We start from the raw sequence: 24,283 nt of genomic DNA, 5'->3' as shown, positions 1-24,283 counted from the left end.
GAATCTGTGGGATATTGTGAAGAGAAAGTTGAGAGACGCAAGACCCAAAACTCTGGATGAGCTTAAGGCTATCGAAGCATCCTGGGCTCCATAACGCCTCAGCAGTGCCACAGGCTGATTGCCTCCATGCCACGCCGCCTTGAAGGCTGCAAAAGGATTCCTGACCAAGTATTGAGTGCATAAATGAACATAATTATTTGAAGGTTGACTTTTTTGGTATTAAAACACTTTTCTTTTATTGGTCGGATGAAATATGCTAATTCTTTGAGACAGGGATTTTGGGTTTTCATGATCTGTATGCCAAAATCATCAGTATTAAAACAATAAAAGACATGAAATATTTCAGTTGGTGTGCAATGAATCTAAAATATGACAGTTTAATTTTTGTCATTACATTATGGAAAATAATTAACTTTATCACAGTATGCTAATTTTTTGAGAAGGACTTGTATATTCCAATCTGAAGTTTGTGACAGAAGTAACAGGGATGTGATATGTGAAAAAGGAAATCTGTCACAAGATTAGCCTTCCATACAAATCTACTGAAGTGTTATACTCCTGAAACTTGATGTACTGTAACTTTAAACTATTTAAATCAAACCAGTCAAGCTGTGTTGTTAACTGTTTTCATTATAGATGAATATCTTTTTGGCTTGAAAACATTCATGTTAGCATTTAGCTAAAACAGCACATTAACCTTACAGGTCTCTACAGTTTAGGTGTTAAAGTGGCAAAAACTGTGTGTAGAAAAATTTTACTCACATACGTAACAAGACTTATAATAACAATTTAGGTCGTATTTTACTAGATTGAAAGCTAAATTAAGTAAATTAAAGTCTTCCACTTCATTTATTGAAACTTTCAGGAGGTTTGAATACAAGTGCTCTGACTAAATATGCAAGTTTGATGTAAACTATAAAATATACTTCTAGAGAAGAAACAAACTTAAAAAGTCAACAAATCATCACAATGGAGGATATTGACGCCAACTTATTGCCATAATTTGAAGGAGCTACATCGTCCCTTTAAGCTTTTAAATAATGGGAAAAAAACATGTGCAGCCACAGTGATGCAGCTGAATAATAATAGGCTCCAGGAAAACGGCCAAATGCTTCAAATGCTTCCAGTGCTGTTCTGATCAGTGGTCTGAAAATAAAGGATTGCTTCTAAATTAACAAATTTTAGCAGCCACTTAATGGTATCCATCCATTTTCTGCCGCTTATCCAGGGTCGGGTCGCGGGGGCAGCAGCTTCAGAAGGGAGGTCCAGACTTCCCTCTCCCCAGCCACTTCTTCCAGCTCCTCCGGGGGAACCCCAAGGCGTTCCCAGGCCAGCCGAGAGACATAGTCCCTCCAGCGTGTCCTGGGTCTTCCCCGAGGCCTCCTCCCAGTGGGATGTGCCCGAAACACCTCACCAGGGAGGCGTCCAGGAGGCATCCTTACCAGATGCCCGAGCCACCTCAACTGGCTCCTCTCGACGTGGAGGAGCAGCGGCTCTACTTTGAGTCCCTCCCGGATGACCGAGCTTCTCACCCTATCTCTAAGGGAAAGCCCAGCCACCCTGCGGGGGAAACCCATTTTGGCCGCTTGTATCCGTGATCTCRTTCTTTCGGTCATGACCCAAAGCTCATGACCATAGATGAGGSTGGGAACGTAGATCGACCKGTAAATYGAGAGCTTCGCTKTTTGRCTCAGCTCTCTCTTCACCACGACGGACCGGTACAGCGCCCGCTTCACGGCAGACGCTGCCCCAATCCGCCTGTCGATCTCCCGCTCCCTTCTTCCCTCATTCGTGAACAAGATCCCCAGATACTTAAACTCCTCCACTTGAGGCAGGACGACCCCCCTGACCCGGAAAAGGCACTCTACCCTTTTCCGGCTCAAGACCATGGCCTCGGATTGGAGGCACTGAGCCTCATCCCGGCCGCTTAACACTCAGTCGCTCAGCCGCTCACTTAATGGTACAGATGAGTAATTGGTCAAAACACATTACAGATCGCAGAGGCAAACTTTTCAAAGTGTGATTCAAGTTTCCCCCCCTAAAAAAAAAAATAATTTTTTATCAAAATGCATCACTAGAAATTGAGGTACATGTATGACGGCATCAACTCATTACTTCAACAAAATCATTACATGTAGTATAATGTAATATAGTTAGCTATTGATCAATAGTTAGCTTAGCAATAATTTATTTCTTAAAGTAGAGTTTTTCATGTCTCTTTGTGTTTGTGTGTGGGAATGGAAGAAAAAAAAAGTAAATCGACATTTATGGAAGGCCAAGGTAACGCTTGATCAGAGAGACAGCCAGAGGGGGAAACGAGGCCGTTAACGGGTTCCCGTGATCAATGCGACCAGGGGCGGGTTTGAAGTTTTTCCCCCTCCTCCACTAACCAACATCTAATCAATCAAACGGACGGAGGAGCTCGATTGTCTCTCCCTGCTCCGATTCTGCTGAGGAGACATCTTTACAGCTCCTCTGTTCCTTCAGCTCTCCTCCCAACGTCCCACGCTCCCCTCCACTCTGCCCGATGAGACAAAGACGGATTGACGAGGTAAAAGGCCATAGATCAGGGAGGTACTAACGTCATAGCCTGATAGATGGACTCCACCCCGTATCTCATGGCAAATTCGTCCACTATCTCCTGAGACACGTCGTCAAAGTAGACCTTCCACGCGTCGTCCCCTTTCACCTGCGGGATCTTCACCACGCCACCGCTCTTCACTTCGGTCAGGTAGTGGAACAGGTTCTGTTGAGGAGAAAACAACAACAACAAAAAAAGAGATTTGAAACTTAAAAGATGGATTTTTTGCAACACAGTTTTCAATGCTAGGCCACGTTTGGGCGTGGGCCAGTTACGAGGTTACGATTTCAAAACAGCCGAAATGTTAATGTGCACTGCCAGTCAGCTGGCTGAAGAGAGGGTTGCTGTTCTTCTCCCTCATTTACAAGAAAGATGAGGAAAGTAAGTTTTGCCATTTGGAAATATTTTCCGGCAGAAATCACAAAATATGTAAATTAGATGGTTTGCTTTCTATGTCTTTGCATATGTCTATGTGTCAATATTAAAGTAAAAACAAGCGTCAGATATTGTCAAAACTGTAATAGTAAAGATATTATTTTGGCAGCAATATCAATAGTTGTTGTTTTTGGTATTTTTTTTTTTTTTAAAGCTGTTTAATTTTGTAGATGTAGCTTCCTTGGAAAAATTATTCATGTTTAATTTTTAGCCAAATATCTCAGTAAACATGACAGAACAAAAGTAACTTGAAAATAACTTTTCGGTAAGCTATTTTAGCTTGTTTTAAGTCAATAATTCATTTATATTCATTTAAAAAAACTGCTAGTTCCACTGGTAGATCATTTCACTTATGGGGAAGTAGTCTTATTGTAAAGGGAACATATCTTCCAGTGGAACCAGTACTATTTAAAACAACATTACAAAAATATTTATTCAGAACAACCTCCTAAATCTTACTGAAATTTTACTTCAGTCCATCTCAGGTGTACTCAGATATTTACACTAGAAACTAGACAAAAATACTTGGTCAAATGTGTTTTTGCAGGGATCTCATCTCAGCCCAGGCCCAGCTAAGCCTCGACAGCGACTGAATCGGAGCAAGAGCTCAAAATTTGGCAGAAACAAAATCACTTCTGCCACTTACCTCATGTAGACATGTGTACTGGCCATGAGGGGGCGCCACGTTCTCCTCCCCTTTCATTTCAACACTGATCTTGAGTCTGATGGCACCAGACACTGCAGACTTGTCGGTCCTCTTATCTGTTACACGTGAGAAAGACGGGGAACGTCAGTGGAAATGCTCTCGAGTTGGAAAGACATGCAGTGAAGGCGTCAAGGTTGGGAACTGAACCCAGGACGGCCGCGTTGACGACTAGTTTCTGTATGTGTGGCACTCGCTCTCCCACCACACCATGCAGCGCGTCACCGAGTATACCTTAATATGCATTAATATGCAACGTGGAACCAGTCTTAACACTATCAGATAAACTATCATCTAAAGTCTTCCTTATGTCCACCAGAGAGAGACTACAGCCAATCAGCTTCAAGAAAAATGGTCGACTGCTTTGCAAGCACCAGCCAATAGCATGTCAAGTAGCACTGCACTCAGGTATTTCTTCTTCTAAAGCTGCATTTTTTTTTAAATATTTTTCATATGCCCTATGACAAAACATTAAAAAATAGGCAAATCCTCCATTAATAATTTAGAGCTGCGTTCCAGTGAAAAATTCAGAAATATGTGAACCTGTGAACACAGAACCGCCGTACAAAAAAAGTCTAACAGTGACGGCAATAGGACAGAAGCAACACAAGCACCACTTGTGTATCTGTGTTTGTATTATTATGCTGGATATTTTGCATAACACTCTACTGCCCTTTGTGTTGGTTCTGATCTGTTTTTGGGTCTTGTTAACTCTAAAGCAATAAATCAATTTAATTGACCTGCTGGAAGATATTATTTATAAAAAAAAGATTTATTGAAACATACTCAGTGGATTAAGAAATAAGATTTTTTATTTGTCATTATTTTTGTAGAACTTAACAAAACAACAGCGGTGCCCTCGGTAATAAATAAGTATTTAATTATTGCTAATTGAGACTGTTGCTAAAGTATCCAATTGGTCCTTAAGGTGCAGCTTAATTGGAGACAAATGATTGTAGAAAATTATGATAATTGGCTCTGAATCATTTTTTTTTCCAACGTAGGTGCTGTTTGACAAATGCTGTTTGACAAATGCGCAATGCAAAACATCCTGCATGGAACAGAAATATAACCAAAAAAACAAACATTGGGTGTAAAATAAATGAGAAAGGAAAATGGCCGACACTTATCTGACAGCATTTTCACCTTTTTCTGAAACAGGCTTCCACTTAGCTGTTTGTCTTTTCACGGCTTTTTAACATTTTTGTGAACTTGGAGATGGCAGAGCAAGAAAAGAATCCTCTAAAGTCCTACAGTAAAAACCACGTTTTATATGGAAAACAGGCCAGCAAATGTCTCCGGTCGGAGAAGTGATGTTAAACTGTCCTTGCCAACATAAAAAAACAAGATATATAAAGGACTAAGAGATTAAACTCCACATCTCTCAATGTCACAATGTAAAAGTCCTTAAACATGCTAGAAAAAAAAAACAAAAACAGTGTCATCACAAGCTGATAGCCCTAAAAGACATCTCTACTCACAGCTTCACAGCTTTAAAATCTACAAACACTTTTGTGTTTCGGAAAGCGTAGAAAAAAAAGAAAAAAAAACACACACACAAACGACACAAACACATTCACAAACGAAGACCTTAAACACGCAACGTTCTCACAACTGCGGGGACTTGAAACAGCCCTCAGATCTTCTCCTTGTCTAATGGGCCAAATTTCCTCAGGAGATAGTCAGGAGTCAGGAAAGTGAAACACAATATCACGACAAAGTGACAGAGAACAGAGCTTCAAATGCAAAAAAAAAAAAAAAAAATCTCCAGATTGAAGAGGGGCTCAAGAGGCTCAGATAGGAGGGCGCCGATAGCAGCAGCATCCTGTTTAAACATTCGCTGTGAACATTTAAAAAGGCGCTCAGCAGCAGTGGCGGCCAGAGGTCACTGCTGCCACAAATTGCTTCCTTTTAGCCAGAGAGGCAGACAAAGAGAGACGGCCGCCAGTCATTGGACTTTAATGGAAGTGGAAGAATTCATTATGATGGCGTTTGACCTCATGCATGCGTCACGTGAAAGATGTGTGACCAGGCCTGTCTAGATAACAAATACTGTTGGACGATAAATTGTTCCAGACGTTATTGTGATAAACGATGATATTGTTGTTTTGAAACCATTTATTTTTAAGTCATGTAATGGTAATAGCGTAATAATAACGCAAGAACATATTCTCAAAGATTAATAAACTTTTAATTTTATGTCTGGAAGACATTTTAAATATCTAAAATAAATGAACAAAACAACAAATAAAATGGATTTTTAAGTCTTTGTAAACAAAAGTGTCCTTCACAAAAAAGGAGCCAATTGAGACCAAAACACCAAAGTAAATACTTTTATCCTCCAGTTTTTGGTAGAAAAAGGGATAAACGACAAATCATGCCAATGGAAATTACTAAATTTGTTTTAACTTATGCGATTAATTGATTTATTGATCATTGTGACAGGCTGTGACGCCCGAACAGCGATCAGCAGCATCTCCATACGCCCCAACAGCACTGGAAAACGTATTTATTTTACCGACTCGATTCAGACAGATCTCGTACCCTCGCCACACACAGACGGATGTAAACTGCTCCTCCTCTTTAAGCTTTAGAATACCACAGAAGACAAACAGAACAGTAACGGCTTTGAAAACAGACATGTTCTCCCACTGAACAGGATGTGCATGCACTGCAGAGTGTTATGAACTCGTTATTCGGATCTTTTGCATGAATTGCTGCTCTAATGAGGTGTGGGACATATGGAGGCCATCAGCCTGTGGCTCTGCTGAGGTGTTGGGGAAGCTCCTGCAATAATCGCTAAACTGGAAACTTTTCGCTGGATTTGAAGTAGCTTGGTCTCTCCATCAGGAGTGGATCAACACCAGGCATTTCAAAGTTACACCTGCGCGCGCGCGTGTGTGATAACGGGTCTTAAAGTTTTTACTTGCAAGTTTCCCCTGAAATCTTGTGGGTAATTTTTTTTTTACAACAACCCCCTCAAGGCTCAAGTTACTCCTGATCGTGTGCACCATTTTCTACTTTTTTTTTCTTCCACTCAACCTTCCGTGCTGTCATACGCCGTCCTATAAACAGCCTTACTTATGGAGGCTATCCATGACTGTCTGCTTGTCAAGCCTCACATCAATAGGTTTTCCCCATAACAGTGTACATCATGCGAAAAAACAAACAAACATATATTTCTTATTACACTTTTGTATTAATCGATGTTCTTGTTGGTCACAAGTAATTCAAGATTTTATAGAAATTGAATTTTAGCGTAGAAATAAAAGCTCATATGTAGATTCAAATTCTACATATGAATTTGAATCTACATAGAATTTTAACTTTTCTCCCCAAATCACTTTTTGATAATATTCTAATTTTTACAGTTTTCTAGGAAATTTTAAAGCGAAAGCTAAATAAAAAAACAGAGTCAAATTGAGTTTGTATTGTCACTTTTTTTCTATTAAATAAAAAATATCTCACTTTTTTTTCTCAAATCCTGTATTTAGAATTGTAATGGACAGTATGTCTCCTGATGTTTGTGAACTTTTAATCGAATGGAAAAACAACACGTCATCATAATGTCAGCTATGACACACAACTCAAAAACAATTGGTTGGTCAGAACGCCGTGTGTTCGTCAGATTAAAAGGCAGCATACCTAGATTGTACCAAACATCCATCTCTCCGCTGAGCGTGCGAACCTCGATGATGGTCTGGCCCAGGAAGTCGTCTGACTCGCGCTTGAAATGTTGCTTCACCCGTGACTTGATGTCGTCGTCTTCATCCCAAACGCGCACCTTTATGCGGTCGGTAGCGTTGTGGCATTCACTGTGGGTCAGAAGATGATTTCACAGGATTAGCTAAATCGCAATCACAGCAAAAGAAACACCACGCCACTGAGGGTCAAAGCTTTTCAGGTTGGGGTAATCAACAGAGCAGAGAGAGGCTGTAATAGCTAAATCGCACGTTTAGGTTCAGACACTGACTGATACTTTTGTAAGTAATGATTACAGAACATTACTTACAATACCCTTAGGTTATTTTTATTTTTTTTTTTCAGTTCTGCTTTGCAAACCAAATGTACCATGTCTCCAGAGAGATACAGCAGAATAACTGTAGGAACTGGTCATATGAAGAGCCTGTTTTCTGCCACGGAAAGAATTTTGTGTGTAGGTAAAAAAATGTAGGGGCTGCACCCCAGGCCGGGTTCAATTCCCGGCCTGGGGTCTTTCTGCATGGAGTTTGCATGTTCTCCCTGTGCATGCGTGGGTTTTCTCCAGGTACTCCGGTTTCCTCCCACAGTCCAAAAACATGACTGTCAGGTTAATTGGCCTCTCCAAATTGTCCCTAGGTGTGAGAGTGTGTGTGCATGGTTGTCTGTCTCTATGTTGCCCTGCGACAGACTGGCGACCTGTCCAGGGTGACCCCGCCTCTCGCCCGGAACGTTAGCTGGAGATAGGCACCAGCAACCCTCCCGACCCCACTGAGGGACAAGGGTGAAAGAAAATGGATGGATGGTAAAAAAAAGTTTTTTAATTAAATTTGGTCTCAATTGGCAAAGGTCAAAGTCAAACCAAAAAATAGACAAATAAAAAGTTCTTACTTCTCTACATTTGTGCACCACTTTGAGTCTGTATGTTCTCTGAAAAGTCCAAATAAATTCTAGCGGTGCACCGATAGCCGTTTCCTGGCCAATTCCCAATAAAAAATTGTAACCCAATTTTGGCCGATACCACTTTTTTATTTTTTGTTTGAAATGTCAATAAACATAGCAAAAACAGTGAGGTGACTATTGATAAATGCAAACGTGCAGACATGGCCTGGTGGGCCAGTCTGTCAGTCAAACTTCTCTCACAGCAGAGCAGAATCAGACAGTGGCTGATTTTTACCCTTTTGCTGATGCAGATACGATTGACTTCACATATTGGTGTCAGCCAATCACGAACTCCCAAAATTAAGAAAATTGGGCCTGATTTATCTAATAAATACACTTCAGTTAAGGTTGCATCCTAACGAAATGTTAAAATGCTTATGGGACATGAAAGTGTTTGCAAAAAACATGTCAAATTCTAGTCCCTAATTGTTTTTCTGTAACTTAGCTCAGACTGAAACGTTAGACAGAGTCAGGCTCTGATGCTCCAGAACTGAAACCAACAGATTACATTTTTCTTCGATGTCATGTTGTGTGTGAACGTCACCAGGTTTGGATAATAACTAGTTACATTTACTCAATTATATTTGCTTTTAGGAGTATTTTCACTACACTGTACTTTAAACTTTTACTTAAGCAACGTCATTATGAAGTATCGCTACTCTTACTTGAGTAATATTTTTGGATTGAATGAAGGGACAAGCATGACCAGATACAGACACACACCTGCAGTTTATGTTGAAGTTTCATAAGTTTTGTTTTTTACTTAAAGAAACCAATTTGGAAAAATGTTGTTTTGTTACATATATGAATCATCGTAATTTTTGTCCTTACACAGGGGCGGAGCTATAAGGGGGGCAGGCCCCCTCTGGTGGGGGGCCCCGATGGTAGGCAGAATATGACTTAAAAGCTTCAACTCTGTATCACGTGTGATGAGAGCTGGAGAAGGTGGGCCCTGTTGAGTGTTTGTAGATTATAAAAAGGGGTCCCCCAGTAGATTATATAGTAGGCTGTCCCAGTCATTGTTGACTCATGGTTGCTAAAAACTTTACAAGACCGACTGATTTTAGTGACATAGTGGGTGTAAAATATTGAATAAAATGTTGTGCGACATGACTGGCTTTATTTCCATTCTTACTTTTAACTTCATGACATACAAATTTACAAGTTGATCGCCGATATTGTCTCCAAGTGTATTCTGGGTAAAACACGTCACCAACCATCCACAACGTCATCGTCAGTCACTTAGGAATGGATCGTAAACTAGGTAGATTGGAGTATTTTTACAACAAATATGAATGGCTTTTATTAGTACTTTATAAAATTATGTTTTCATGAGCTTTGTTATTTTGGGTATAAGGGGCCCGGTCATTAGCCCCGCCCCCTGGCCCAACGCCGACTTGTTCCGCCACTGTCCTTACAGATACCAACTTTTCCACTTAACTGTATGTTTTGGTCCATCTGATAATGTAATTTTAAATGTTAAATTATTGATAATTTCATCAGTTACTTGGTACTTGAATATAGACTTTTTTACCAAACACTTCTTTACTCTTACTTGAGTCATTTCTCAGATGGCTACATTTTGCTTTGAGTACAATTTCTGGGTAGTCTAACCACCTCTGACTCTGTCACTGGGTTTATTTTAACCAATCTCTTTCTAGGAGAAGCACAGGCTGCTTGCTGCTGCTGCACTGGGGCTGAAGTCTCTGCTAAGCACACAGTAATGTATCGCTCTATTAATCTGCATCCCTGTAGTACAGGAAAAGCGTTTTATTGGAGCCACCACAGGAGTCTTTTTACATGTGTGGAGGCTAGCCTGCAAACACAAAACATTCAGAAAATCTCCGTGGTACACAAATTATTTGTCGTAACAGATGCTGCTTTACTGACCAACTGCATTAGGAGAAGGCGTAGAGGTGCCTCGCATTAATTTTAAATTAATATTAAAGTCGGCCACTGTGATAAAAGAGAAATAATTTCACTGTCTCGTAAGACAAATAAATACCCGGTAGGCTCATTGTGGGAAAGAGTTCATTGTTACGCTAAATAAAAAAAAGAAAAAAAAAGAAAAAGCAAACGGCAGCAAACGACGTCCTAATGAAGACATTCAAAACAAAGCCCTGGCATCGCCTGCGGTTTTCTTGCACCTGTCTAGACCAACCCGGCCATGCTGCTTTGCTTTAAAGCGTTAATATTAGTGCTGGAACAGGCCCGAAGGAGAGAAGCTGTGCTCATGATTTAGGTAATAAACTGGAAATAGTTTTAAGGAAAACATTATTTAACTCAGCTCCTGAAAAGAAAAAAAAATTATAATAATAATTAGCAACATGCGCTAAGGTAACCATGGCAACCTTTTTCGAAGTGAAGCCAAAGCCTCTTGTTAGGGGAGATGAAGAGAAATTTCAAAGTTGTTTCCTAGAAACTTGCACACCAGTTGTTAATTAGAACCTAGCTTTTTTCAGATGAGCAAAAAAAAAAACCCAGCAACACATTCAGGTTGCTATGGGGAGAAAAAGTAAAAACACAACAAATGACGGACGGGAAGTTATAATGCTTCTGCGTCTACTGCAGGATTTTCTAAATAAATGACAAAATTATTGATTTTTATTTTCTCAATTTTTTCAATTAATTTTCATTCAAACTATGTTTTCTATTCTTTTACATTATTCTTGCTAACAGTTGATTAACATTCCAACTTCAGCTTCTGAGAAAATTATCAAATAAGGAATAAAATAAAATGATTTTTAATAAGGAAATATTCACCAACAAAAACATGCTGCATGTCTATAAACCTGAAAAATACTTGGTCAGGGATCTTTTTGTTTCAATGTGGGCTCCAGCAGTGTTTTTCAAAGTGGGGGCTGCGGCCCCCTGGAGGGCAACCAGGGGGAGCTCAGGAAGATCCAGGGAAGAAATTAGCAAAAAAAATTCAAAACTCAAATAAGGCAATTCATCATTTTTTTAAAACACATTTTTTTCTTTTTGCACAGATTCTTATCAGTTTTTTAATATGGTAATTACTATAAAATATGCATTAAAATAACTTAAATATTATTTATCATATTTACCGGAATTTAAATATTATTTACCATCCTCATCTTTCTGATTGGATGCCCGTCATATTTATCAGATTCACTGTCCTGCTGTTGTAAAAAAATAAAAACACATAACAGTGCCTGGCTGACTAAAATCAGAAGGTATAAGGCAGCATTCATGCTACAAGAAAATGTAACAGTTATTAAATAGTGAATAAAATTCAAGGAAAACATTCTACAGTATAAGTTGATGTTTGTGTACATATTAACACTGACCATTGTCTGTGGTTGGGGAAGTGGGGTTCCCCAACCAGAAACTAATGCTCTTTGGAGGGCCACTGCATGGGGAACCCCTGGGGGCCACAGCATTGCACTGAACAACAGAAGCAGCAGCAGCAGCAGCAAACCAATGAAAAAAACAAAAAACAAACTGAATTTCTAAAACCATAGCTGGCATGCGGCGTCTCTCTGGTGGTTAATCATGAAAGAGGAAATAACTTGTTTGCGAACAACTCCAGGTCCACAAAAACAGACGACTCCTAATCCCGCCGGTGAGGGAGGGATTAGCCGGTCAAAGAAATGTCGCGTTATTAAAAAGCACTCACAAGTGGAACTTCTCATCCCAGACAGGGTTGAGGTTGCCGAAGATGGTCTTGGTTCTGCGTTTGGTCTTCCCCACCTGGACCGTGACATATGGGTCGCTGGATCCCGTCTTATCCTTGGCCTGTAATCCCTGCGCACACATGACTGAACACAAGACAAGAAGACATCGTGTCAACACGTTATGTGAAGCGTCGTAACATCTTTTCATGCCGGTGACGTCGCAGATGTAGAATTTAACCAAGTCTTCGGGAAATAATTTGTAAAGTCGTAAACAAAGGGACGACGTAGAGGAACCGGGGCTGTTATTTCCTTCCAGAGAAGGATGAGACGTATAAAACCGGAGATGGTGCAGATAAAACAATAGAAGCGCTTTAAGGCACCGTAATTTTTTTTCCCTCTCCCGACTTTCTAATAAAAAGTTACAGTGTTGACCATCCTTCAGTGGGATTTAAATTTCACACAGCTGCCAGTGCTGTGTGATTTTTACATAAAACTCGAGCTCCGAGAGCCTTCTGACAGAAACAGCCGTTTTATGTGTAAAGCTATTTCTTCCTTTGTGTGCTAGAATGTAGATATTGGACAGAATGCTGACAATTTACAGCAAGCTGGAGATGACACTGTAAAGTATTTGTAGACCTTTTTTTTTTTTTGTTCTAACACATGCAGCTTGGTTTAATAATTCCCCCAAGAGAAGTAACAATAATCCTTTTGTTTTCCACAATGGCATCATTTCAGTTTGCTGTCATACCAATTTCATTTCTGATATAGTTACTGACCTCAGAGCTTCACACGGTTCAGCTGAGATCAGCCGCTCACCTTACTCAGTGGACCAGCATGTATTTCCATATCAAAAAATAAGATTATCATCTTTTTATCATCCAGTCCAAAATGTAAAACTCATGTATTGTATAGCTTCATACCACACAGAATTGTAAGTTATTGGTGTGTCTTCCTGTTAATTCTGGGGATTAAGCTAATGAAAACACGCAATTAAGGGTCTTTAAAATTCCATATAAAAAAAAGTACTTTTAATATGGAAATATTCATATACAACACAAGTATGTGGAATACTTACAAAAATACATTTTAGGATCAATCTCAAAGTTAATTTATTTGATTTTAAAGATCGCCATCATCAAGCCCAGTTGTACAATTCTGAGCCCTAATACAGTGGTCCCCAACCCCCGGTCCGTGGACCGTGGTCCGGGCCGCGCAAGAAATAATTAAATATTTCCGTTTTTTGTATTGAGTCTGGAGGATGTTTTATTTTGAAAAACCTTTAACCGGATTCTCTCGGTTACTTGCGCGCCAACACTGAGGCCACAAGCAGCGAAATGAGTAAGAAACAGATCAGGTGTCTTTGGGAAGTTTCTTTGCAAAGGGGAAAAGGCCCAGAGAGGCTGCTAATGAGGCAATGAAACTTCAAACTGCTTCGCCAAGTAGAGACCAAGCAGGCTGTGCATATAAGCAACACTTCGGGTGTCATTGTCTCTCCCTGATGGGACCGTCTCGTTGCAGAGAAACAAGCTCAGTTAGTCCCGTTAGTCATTATCGTGAGTTAAAATTTTCACGAAAGTAAAATGTTCGTTTTTGTGGAGYATCTGTATCTTATTTTGAAGGGMTATGTAAACGTTACCATAGCGACCAGAGTCAGAGAGCGTTTGGGCAGTGGTCGAGAGGAAATGATAGCTTGTGAGTCTTAAGTCTGGTTTAGACGGAAAGATTTAAGAATTGTCGGTCGATTCTCCAAACCTCTGACCACAGAGCTGATGAAGAACAACAGGTTCGATCGGTTCGTGTGTCCAAGGCAGGAGCAACACAAACCGATTCCAGTCACGTCGCGATTCAAGAATAAAATCCACAAAACTCCCAACATAGCATATGGGAATTTAGAATAAACAAACACGGATGACTATGTAGAAACAATAGTGATAGTTTGTGAAGTCATTTTAAGAGATAAAAGACGTAACAAAATGAAAAGGCGGTGGATAAAAGACGACAGGAGCAGCCGCTCTATTTGCTGAACTATGATTTGGAGGTGACTGTGTTGTTTCATAGTTAACATTTTTAACTGAATAAACAATAATGACCTTTAGATTTAATAATAAACATTTCTACACATCATCTCCGATGTCCACCGGACTCACAGTTGCGCGATATGTCAGCTGTTTTGGGATTCCCCTCTGTTCTTACGTCACCGCGCTTTCTGATTGGTTACCTGTCACATTCAACAGGTTGTATTCTCGTTCCCAATCAGGGAAAACCCCATAGGCTGCGATAAAAAGGCCAAGACAACGCAAATTGGGTATATTCAGGATTTAGCGGGAACACCAACATGCAGAGGCCTTATCTGACTATTTGACGGTTCACCCCCCCCCCCACCCCCCGGGCAGCAGCAAAATTTTCCAAGTCTTGACCGGTCCGCGGTAATAAAAAGGTTGGGGACCACTGCCCTAATACACCGACTGAAATCTAAGCAAATCAATAGAAAGTTGAGTGGAAGATAAAAAGTGTGACAGAAAGTAAAATGTGAGGACTGCAGGTGAGGACTGTGAAGAAAAACACCTACACAAGAGTTTGGGTTAGATTCACAAAGCACAGGGAGTCAGAGATGGAAGTATGGATTTGATGTTCCAGCAGGATTTGGCACCTTTTCTCATTACTACAGTACCAACACCTGCTTCAATGAATTTGATTGGCCATGGAGCAGACTTAAACACAACGAACAAACTGTATTTTTTCGTCGGTCTTATGCAATCAATCACATTTCTTGAGAAACTAAACATTTTTTCGGTTTTCAACACCTGTAAGCCTTGCTATCGAAATTCAGAATGAATTTCTGAAATATATCACTCTGTGTGAAATGAATCCATATGAATTTGACTTGAGTTACTGAAACAATCTAGCGAATGAACAAATTTACCGAGATGCGCTTGCAAATGGAATGCGTTGCTTAAATCAAGCCGGATTTTTAGCATGCCAGCTGTGTCTTACTGACCTACAATTCACGTCTTTGTGACCCACATACAATAATCAGTCTACCAGAAAGCAGAGGGGGAAGAGTTGCACATTTGGGTTGCTTATGTAACACTCAGATTGATTTCCAGTGATACCAGGGCATTTGTTAATTTTTTATATTTTTTTTGGAATACAATAGCGGATATCTCTGATAACAAGAATGTTATTGTAAAGCTCTCTAACGCAAGCAAACACGACGCATTTGAAAACTATTCACTTCAAATGGGGAGAAATGTTCCCTGATTTCAAAACTTTGGCATCAAGGTGGTTGTTCTAGTGGCCAAATCTCAGACTGAAGAGTGAGCATCGCTTATTTTATGCTACATATTTTTTATTAAACCATCAATATTTTGTAGAAATCTGTTTTAACTTTTGTCATCTAGTTTGATTTTTGCAATATTATTTGTCAGAAAAGCTCAATTATGATGATCATAACTTATTTTTAAAATCAATAAAAAGGACTACCCAAAAAGGGTGAATCATTTTTATAGTGAACATTTCAAGTCAGGGAAACTCGGACATAAAGCAGAAACATAAAGAAAACATGGAGTAAAAAGAACACCAGTGCTATACCTCCTGCAAAATAAATACACTTTAGCCCTTGATTCAATAATTGCACTTTCATTCATAATGTTATTTGTAATCCTTTTCTTAAATCTAAGCTGAAAGCAGATTCTGGCCAGTGTGTGAGTTCCCTCTGCTACAGTGCGCTTACTGCCGAGTTGGTTCCTGGCTCCAAATAAAGGGCAGTGATTCAGACTAGTAGGTGCAGAGACAGAAAGACTGTAGTATTCCACAAGCACCATAAAAGGGAAAAAGGACACTGCAGCATTAAATATGCATAAGTCACCGACTAAATTATTCAAGGTACATATATATATCATTCAGCACAAAAGCTGACAGGAGTTGGGGGTGTGGAGGGGGGGCGGGGGTAGGATCTAGTGGGATGGGGGTATGTGGCCGGCTTGCTTCAGAAAATCTCAAAATCAAATGCCTCCTGAAAGAACAGCGAGTCCAGTGCAGAAAGGTGTTAGGACGCTTCAAACTAAATGCTGAACTACTTGTCAGTGGCTACTTCATCTGAATTCAAGTGTTTTTGTGTTGGGATTTCATCTGTCCCTCAGCAGGCAGCAAATAAGGAAGTGCATGTGTTCAAAGTCGCTCATTTAAATGACCACAAGCAATCCTTGACTATGAAATCCAAACATGAACGTCTCACTGAATCACTAAATTAAACCTAGAAGCACCTATTGAACCTTTTTGGATGGAAAAAGCTGTTGTTGTTTTTTTGTTTGTTTTCTTGTTTTAATAAAAAGAAATTCTGAAAGCATTTAAGTACCGAGGCTGCCTGTTTAAAACAAAGCTATGATACCTAAAGTAAAGTAAAGCATGGAAGCAAAACTTGTATTACATGGGAATCAAGAATCAATAAAAGATGTGAATAATTTAAAGACAACCATCAGCAACAGATAAAATGAACTCATAAATAAACAATCTGATTGTAAAATTGCTACTTGTAGTCTATGCAAACAAACTCTGCTAACTCTTAATGTTTGTCAGGTTAAAAAACAGAAACCTTTACTATAATCTGCTTTTCTCTCTTATTAATTGATAAAATTGGTTTTTAGTTTCTATCCGTGTTAAATTGCCACCTTCACATTTCAGTAGATGGTATTTTTTTCATGCAGAAGCTGAATAAATATTAAAAAATAAAACCGGACTCTACGTAAAGCAGGAATAAAAACGTAATTAATTTGTGTTGACACAAGCAGACTCTCATTGATTAAAATAGCTATTTTTATGGCAGCCTGTTCTGTAATTAACATACAACCACTTAAGATTTGGCATACACAAGGACAACTTGATAAACCTTCCCACTGCTTACTTTGTGTCTTTTTTTCTTTAAATCACAGCTATATATATAAAAATAAACAAATAAGTGTCATTGGTACGGATCGTGCATCCTGTGCTTCTACAGATTCCACAAAATGACAGAGAGGACCAATAAATCTTGAGCACACCAATAACCTTCATCGATATCAACTTTAAAAATTTTTTAACCCCCTCTGCAAAACAACCAAGTCCAACTCTAATTAAATGTGCATAGAACTTGGTGATATTGTGTTAGAGGTTCATAATCAAGGGGACAGGGATTCATTAGAAATTGAAGTCAATCAGAATAAAAACATTTTCCATTTCAGATCACTGTTGGTAGTCTATCGGTACAAATACGTCTCACTTTTCTGTTGACTGCATGTATTACTAAATTACCAAACACTGGCAGATATGTGTGCACTGTCCTAAGAAAGCAGGTCCCACCTGTTATGGTGATTTTGGCAGACCACTTGGAGGTCCCGTCCAGCACAGCCTGCTTGGCCGTCTTCAGATGGGAAGTAAATTCTTCTTTAGAGACATGGAACATCTCCTGGATCACCTCAAACACCTCCGGGCGGTTCTTCTCCCTGATCTTCATACGCTCCTTCATAGCCATGATGATATTTTGAGTCTTGTCTTCTGCCCCATGCTTGGAACTTTTCTCCACAGCCCCTAAAAATTGGTCCAAAAGATTCAGTTGAGTACAAGATCTAATGCACAGTGTGAGCTAGTTTTTCCTATTTTTTTTTTTTTTCAACTTTCTCAGCGATCTGATCTGTGCAGACTGTGTTAGTTCCGGCATGTTTATCAGATCCAAAATAATATTTTTGGATCTGTCTGTGTGACAAAGGAGGCACATGTAACAATGGCCTCTTACTAATATCTGATAAGAGTGTTATCCATCTGCTGTGTGGTAATGAGTACAGATTGAAGATAACTCACAGTTCAAACTACAAATGGCATTTCTGTACGTGTATGAAAGTGTTCTGAAACACAGAGTTTTAGAACAGCCAGGGCGTAGATAATCCACTTAGAGCGTGCGAGCGTTGCTGAGGGGACCATCCCGAAGAGTCACATTGTTTTTAGTGGGTAGCATTCTACCCGGTAATAACAAGGGAGTGCCTCACAGACAGAGCTGATTGGATGCTGTAATGAGCAAAGTGGCTCATACAGTGACACAAATGCACCATGCATAGGTGGGATTTTTTTATTTTATTTTTTGCTATAATCTAAGAGCACACATTTTCAGTTTGAAAGCAGGATTTCATGTCTTTTGTTCTCAAACCTTGTGACGCTTGTACTCATAACTTCTCCTTGCGCTCACACTTAGTCTCTGCTCGGACTCTCTGCTGGCTTTTGGAAACGCCTATTGGCACAGTCGCCTGGCAACCTCTCACCCAATAGAATGAAAGCATTGTACTGGGTGTGTTTGTTTCCTTCTAGCAGGTGAGCCTGTGTGGCTACTATCGATTATAGCAACTTGCGCCACCCAGTAGATGTAGGGAGTTGGTTGGGTGAACAAACTCCTGATTAAGATCAGAAGACTGTTTGTGATCAGGAGCACATTGCTGGCGGATGTTTAATGTACTACAGAGCAGAAAGCTGATGCTGTGTTAATGCACTGCGTCTGATTTTTACTTTTGCAAAAGTAAAATGTTTACTTCGTGGCACTCGGTTACCAAAAAACAAGCTCATCTCCTAGCAACAGATTAACAACAAMTATTGTTCTGAAAACATACGATTTCTTCTGCTCTTTTCAAATACTAGTTATCTTATTCTACTGAAGAATTATGCAGTTAGTGAATTTTTCAGAAAAGTTTTTTTTTGTCATTGGTAAATATAAAACAGACATTCAACACAAAAGTAAAAATCTGATTTATACTTCGTGACAGTTCGTTAGGAAGCAGCAGTGTAGAATAATAGGTGCCTTCCATGCAGTGCTTTACAGTCACTTCCCTCTCTCACACAGTGTGACATTGCCTCCACCTCTTTCATAATCAATTAATGGCTTTATAGAGAAGAAATTAGTCACAAAACTGATAAATGCATCTCGGTCGAGTCACTCAAGTATGATCATGAGATAACAAGAGTATCATGAATTTATTGATGATTAATTATTTTTTCCATTATTATCCAAGTCTGTAAACTGTACAGAATCAAAATCTCTAAATTAAAGGAGAAAATACTCCTGTGTGACTATGAACTTGCCAATAAAAGTGTAAGACTGGCTTCTTAATTAGAACAGCTTTGAAATTAGTTTGCATGAAACCAAACAAGCTTTGCCAGAGACTTTGGAGTTGTTGCAGTGTGAATTGCAGTGCTCCCTTACTTTGTAAACAATCCGCATTGAGCAGGTCCTGGCACTTCTCGTGGCATTTGACGCCGCACTCCGAGCAGCGCATGCCCTGGCGGGCGATCCCCCACAGCAGGCCTTCGCACTCGTGGCAGTAGGTGGGAGCGGTTGCCGTCCATACCTCAAAATTGTGGGGTGTAGTCGAGGAAATTGGGTAGATCAAGGCCTGGAGGGTTTTCTTGAAGACATGCAGTTTCTGAAAGCGACAGAATGGAGGGGGGAAAAAAAGTAAGAAGAAGTGACGGTGGTGATTAATAAAAGATCTGTTGCCACGAGAAACGAGAAGGGACTCGGCTGATGTCATTAAACTACCGCGGCACAGTGAGCTGGGGAAAATATGTTTCATAAAACCTCCAGAAGTTAATAAAAGAAAGTGATAGCTAAACTGAGATGTCCAGCATATTGTGAAGTCCTCAGTATTTATCAGTACACAACAAGATGAACACCAAGAAAACAGATTTTTAAACAATAAAGTCATAGTTGGAGTCCAAACAAAAATATCTTCAGTAGCTTAGTTAAAAGAAATATTACTTTCTCAGTGCTGCAGTTTAAAACTTAAATCCTGATCAAAGTCCACTTTGGCACATAATAGATTTCATTTTATTTTTGTTTTCGTGTCAAAGTGAAATGTTTCAGATCATAAAATGAATTTAAGAAACCAAAACAAATCTGGATAACTGAAAAAAAACACACAAAAAAACTTTCTATGACATGATTTGGGAGCAACAGCTTAATATCAGTTAAGGTCAGGTTTCATGATTCAACAATAAGAACTAAAGACTGGGAGAAAAAGGACAAAAAAGGCCAAAACAAAAGTTTTAGAGTGTCCCAGTCAAAGTCTGGCCTGCGATGCTGTGGTGTGACCTAAAATCAGGGATTTGTGCTTGAGATAAAACTTTCAGCAAAGAAGAGCGGGCCAAAAGTCATCCACACTGAAGTGAAAGACTCAACGTCAGCTGATGCCAACACTTAATGGCAGTTCCTGCTGCCAATATTGGCACAACCAGGTATTAGGATTTAGGGGCTGATCGTATTTTCACAACATTCCAGGTTGGTGTAGCTCCTAAATAAGCAAAGGGTTAGGAGTGTACTTACTGAGGTTATCTGTGTCTAATGCTAAATGTGGAACAAATCAAATCAAATTTCCCAAACGTATCCCATTAGGGGGGCTCATAGGGCGCTCTCTTGAAAAGTCTCATGACTGATTACTTACAACAGATTACTCAGATTCACAGCACATTTTGTTCACAGGCTTTGTTTCCATTGAGTGGCTTTGAGGCTAAAGCAAGGGAAATGTCCAGACCTGAAGCCTCTCCTCAAATTGAATGTGTCTCTGCAGGAGTCTCGCCTTCCACCAGGACCAGAAAATGGACAAAGTCTTGCCAGATCCTGAAGGCTGAGTCAATGGATGTTGTAAATAAGTTTTTTAAAAGTGAGCAATAAACAGATTGAGAGGGAGAGCAAGAATAAAAAAAAGAAAAAGAGAGCGAGTGAGAGATGTATGAAAGTTGAATAAATCTCTGAAAGGTGCTCATTTTTTACTTTTACTGAGCTACACCGCTCAACCACCAACCCCCCACCTTCAAGCGCTTTGACACTTGAATAGTACCTTTGTACTTCAGCACAAATGCTGTTCATGCACACACACACAAACACGCACACACGCATACACACATGCAATTTGAAATACCCTCACTTGCAGAGATGATTAAATGACACGGCTAGCAAGGCATAGCAACGCCACAGTGAAGCTTCGCTGACACAACAGAGAGACGGCCCAACGCATCAGAACCTCTAATGAAACGGAGTCCGGGGAGATTCCCGCATTTAATCCGACGTCTAAGAGTCGAGCAGATGTCAGGGATTCGGCCAAGGCAGGCGCATATGTTAGACCAGGGGGCCGCGACTCGGGAGCACTGCCACTCACCAAATGTAGCACCGAACAACAGCGCCTGTGGGCGAGCGAGGAGCGAATTCAATTTTTGACGAGTTTGGGAAATCACGGAGCCCTCTCCATTTCTGTTTGCCTCAATGAAATGTCTGGGCCGCTAAGCAGCCCGTCATTTCCAACCAGCAAACCAACTGCTTCGGTGACAGTGTGTGAACGTCGGATCTGTGTTAATGCATCTCTGATCACCACACGGATGGTGTGATTTTTCTCTTCCCAATCTCTCACTCGCTCCGTCTCTCTAGCTGTGCAACAGATACGTGGAGAGTGTTGCACGTGCCAGTCTGACGTGCTACCCTGTGAGGTAACCCTGGAGATTCGTACCAAACACGGTGAGAGGTGGTCAACAGCTGTAGCCTGTGCCCGGGAGCAACACGACAGAGAAAAAAAAAATCTAATCTTGCCATCATCCTTTCCGATTTCACCACCCTTTGTCCTCGTCAACCACTCCACCGACAACGCTAGTCGCCTCATCCTGTTGCAGCCTATTTGGCACTAACTATTTTTGCAATTTCCCCTCATTAAGCACAAGTCATGCTATATTTTTTTTTTCGTCCCCCGTTGCCTTACACCGCATAGAGAAATTAGCTGCTGACCAGAATGGACTGTTTGGAAGTATGGTAATATGTTTCTGGCGCAGAAGCCTTTGTTGACGACTGAATGGTGGCGCAGTTGGTAGCAACGTTGCAGCAAGAAGGCCCAATATGTCTGTGTTCATTAAAAACGCGTGAGAGCAAGATGTTCAGCGGATAACAAGAGGACTGTCTCTGTTTTGTCGGTTTTGAGCTTTCAGTCTGTGTTGTGGGGCATACCAGATGCAGAAATGCTAGCAGACTTTATGGAGCCCAACACTAACCCATCCCTACATACTGGTGTGTTAGTAATATTAGATATGATAATACAGTTAATGGCAGATACAAAACACCAGAAATGTGACCTTTAAAAAAAAATAAAAATCTTTACTTTAAATGTTGTGTAGACTCATGTTTTAAAGTGTAAGTGAAAAACCCTGTTTGATGACTTTATACTTGTACATGCAAAATACACTCAGTGTTGATTTTTTATTAAGTTCCCATGTATCAAATTAGCTTTTTGAATTTGTGACCAATTTCTCCTTGGCTTAGGTTTGCTTCTAAATTATTATTATTTATTTTTTTAACTGAAGACCAACAAGATTATCTAATGCTGTTTTTCTCGGTAAAAGGGACATACTTTTGGAATCTTTCACCTGCAGAAATAAGTTGGACTGACATTAAACTTTTAAATTTCAAAGGGGAAGTGATATTGTAGTTTGCGTAAACATGCATTTACTGTAATATAGTCATTATTTGATTATTTTTATTGACATAATCCAAGTATCATTGTACATGTTTCTCTTAATTCTCTTTGATGTTTTTGTGTATCATACTAGAAAATTATAATGTATTACAGTTTTCACTGATAAATGTACGAATATAAATAATTAATGGCGCTAATGTCCAAAATGACTAAAAAGAAAACTAAAATTAGAAATACTATTCTTATATCCACTTATATTTTAGTTCTTGATGAGAGTTCAGAACAGATCAGGTGAAATCTTTACAAAATTTTAAACTCAGACATCAGACACAAAATCCTGATCACTCGCCTGATCCCTATTGAAAAGTAAAAACTTCTGGCCAATGTCTTTTTCTGTTCAGCACATTACACATACACAGAAAAAAAAAAAGAAAACTTGGGAAGATTTCCCGCGCCAGCATCCTCCACTCAGCCTGGTCCGTTTTGCCGCTAACAAGATGTCTGATGATATCTGAACAGACTTACAGGAGCACATCACGCTCTTATTCCCAGATACTCGTTGGCTTCTGTCAGATTGCAGCTTCCTTCCCCACTCCGTGAGAGTCGGAGCCTCGTCCGGACAGGTAAACACGACCTCTCTTTTTTGTCGACAGGCATTGTTAAAAGGCTGCTGTGGTCACGTCAGAACCTGGACCGGACACGCAGGCTGTTGTGGCCCAACGCACAGAGTCCTCTTCTGCTCTACAAAGCTGATGCAGCGGAGACGTGATGAAAAAAAAACAACAGAAAAACTGCAACAGACGCGACCCCACGTCAATAATGACGGACTTTTTAATCATGTTTTGAAATATAAAGGATAAGAGCAGAAATTGAAGATGAGGCAACAAAGCAAAGAAGCAGCTGGAAGAAGAAACGACTGAATAGATTCAAACGTTTCTCCAGGGAAGACAGTTTGTTCAACATGGCTGCCTGAGCAGTGGAACTATGGCCGGGGGGGGGAGGGGAGGAACACGATGACAAATCATTTCCTACTCTGCTTTCTATCCTCATCTCCTAATTTCTGTCCTTTCCTCGCTCTCGTTCCCGTCTCCTCCTATTAAGCGGTGTGCTGTGGAGTGTATTCCCTCAGCTCGAAACATTCTGCTGGACTTATTGCAACTGATAAAAACTCTGACATCTGCTTGTCCTACTTACCAAGAGCGCACACAATCTAAAGCTTTTCTCGGAAGCCAGTTCGCCTCGACCAATTATAAACTTCTTCCCCTCGGTGGCCCCGAATCAGAATCCCTAGATGTCAAGTTCGCAGTGCAGCACAGACACCAAAGATCACCAAGAGTCAGCCTTTTTTTCTTCTTCTTCCACAACATCAGATGATGTTCGTGCACGTCGTTTATGCTTCTTATTATTGCACCGATGACTATGACTTTGCAACAGAGGTGCAGGGAAATCGCAAATCCTAGTCCTGGGAGTTTTGAATTGATTGTAAAATGCTCAAAAAATCTATTTTAGGTGTATGCCTTCGCGGCTCGTATTTGCGAGTGTGCAGGAAGTCGCATCCACTTGGCCACTGTAGAGGGCCGTCTGTGTATTTTGATTGACTCTGATATTAAGAAATTGTTTTATATAAATGTGCTATTTGTTTACACTGTCATTCTGTTGTCAGTCACTTCATTTAAACAGAATATTCAGACCATTTGAGTTGGAAAAATTGGTTTCCGAATTAAAAATGGCATAATACATCACGACAGACATGTTATCAATATCCATCCATCCATCCATTTTCTTCCGCTTATCCGGGGTCGGGTCGCGGGGG

At 40.1% G+C, this 24,283-nt stretch overlaps 1 protein-coding gene across 3 annotated transcripts in view; it reads right to left on the bottom strand.

The window, feature by feature from the left end:
- unc13c (unc-13 homolog C (C. elegans)) overlaps positions 1-24,283 on the bottom strand; it is a 168,279-nt gene that overhangs the window by 102,377 nt on the left and 41,619 nt on the right. For all 3 annotated transcript variants that reach the window (XM_008404760.2, XM_008404759.2, XM_008404761.2), the window contains 6 exons: positions 19,221-19,440; positions 17,336-17,563; positions 12,001-12,142; positions 7,365-7,534; positions 3,663-3,778; positions 2,583-2,746 (listed from right to left, as the gene is read on the bottom strand). In XM_008404760.2, coding sequence (XP_008402982.1) covers positions 2,583-2,746; positions 3,663-3,778; positions 7,365-7,534; positions 12,001-12,142; positions 17,336-17,563; positions 19,221-19,440 — 1,040 coding nt within the window. The remainder of the gene's footprint in view (positions 1-2,582; positions 2,747-3,662; positions 3,779-7,364; positions 7,535-12,000; positions 12,143-17,335; positions 17,564-19,220; positions 19,441-24,283) is intronic.

This window comes from Poecilia reticulata, linkage group LG3 (assembly GCF_000633615.1).
Source record: "Poecilia reticulata strain Guanapo linkage group LG3, Guppy_female_1.0+MT, whole genome shotgun sequence".
NCBI lineage: Eukaryota > Metazoa > Chordata > Actinopteri > Cyprinodontiformes > Poeciliidae > Poecilia > Poecilia reticulata.
This window is presented reverse-complemented; position numbering and strand designations above follow the sequence as displayed.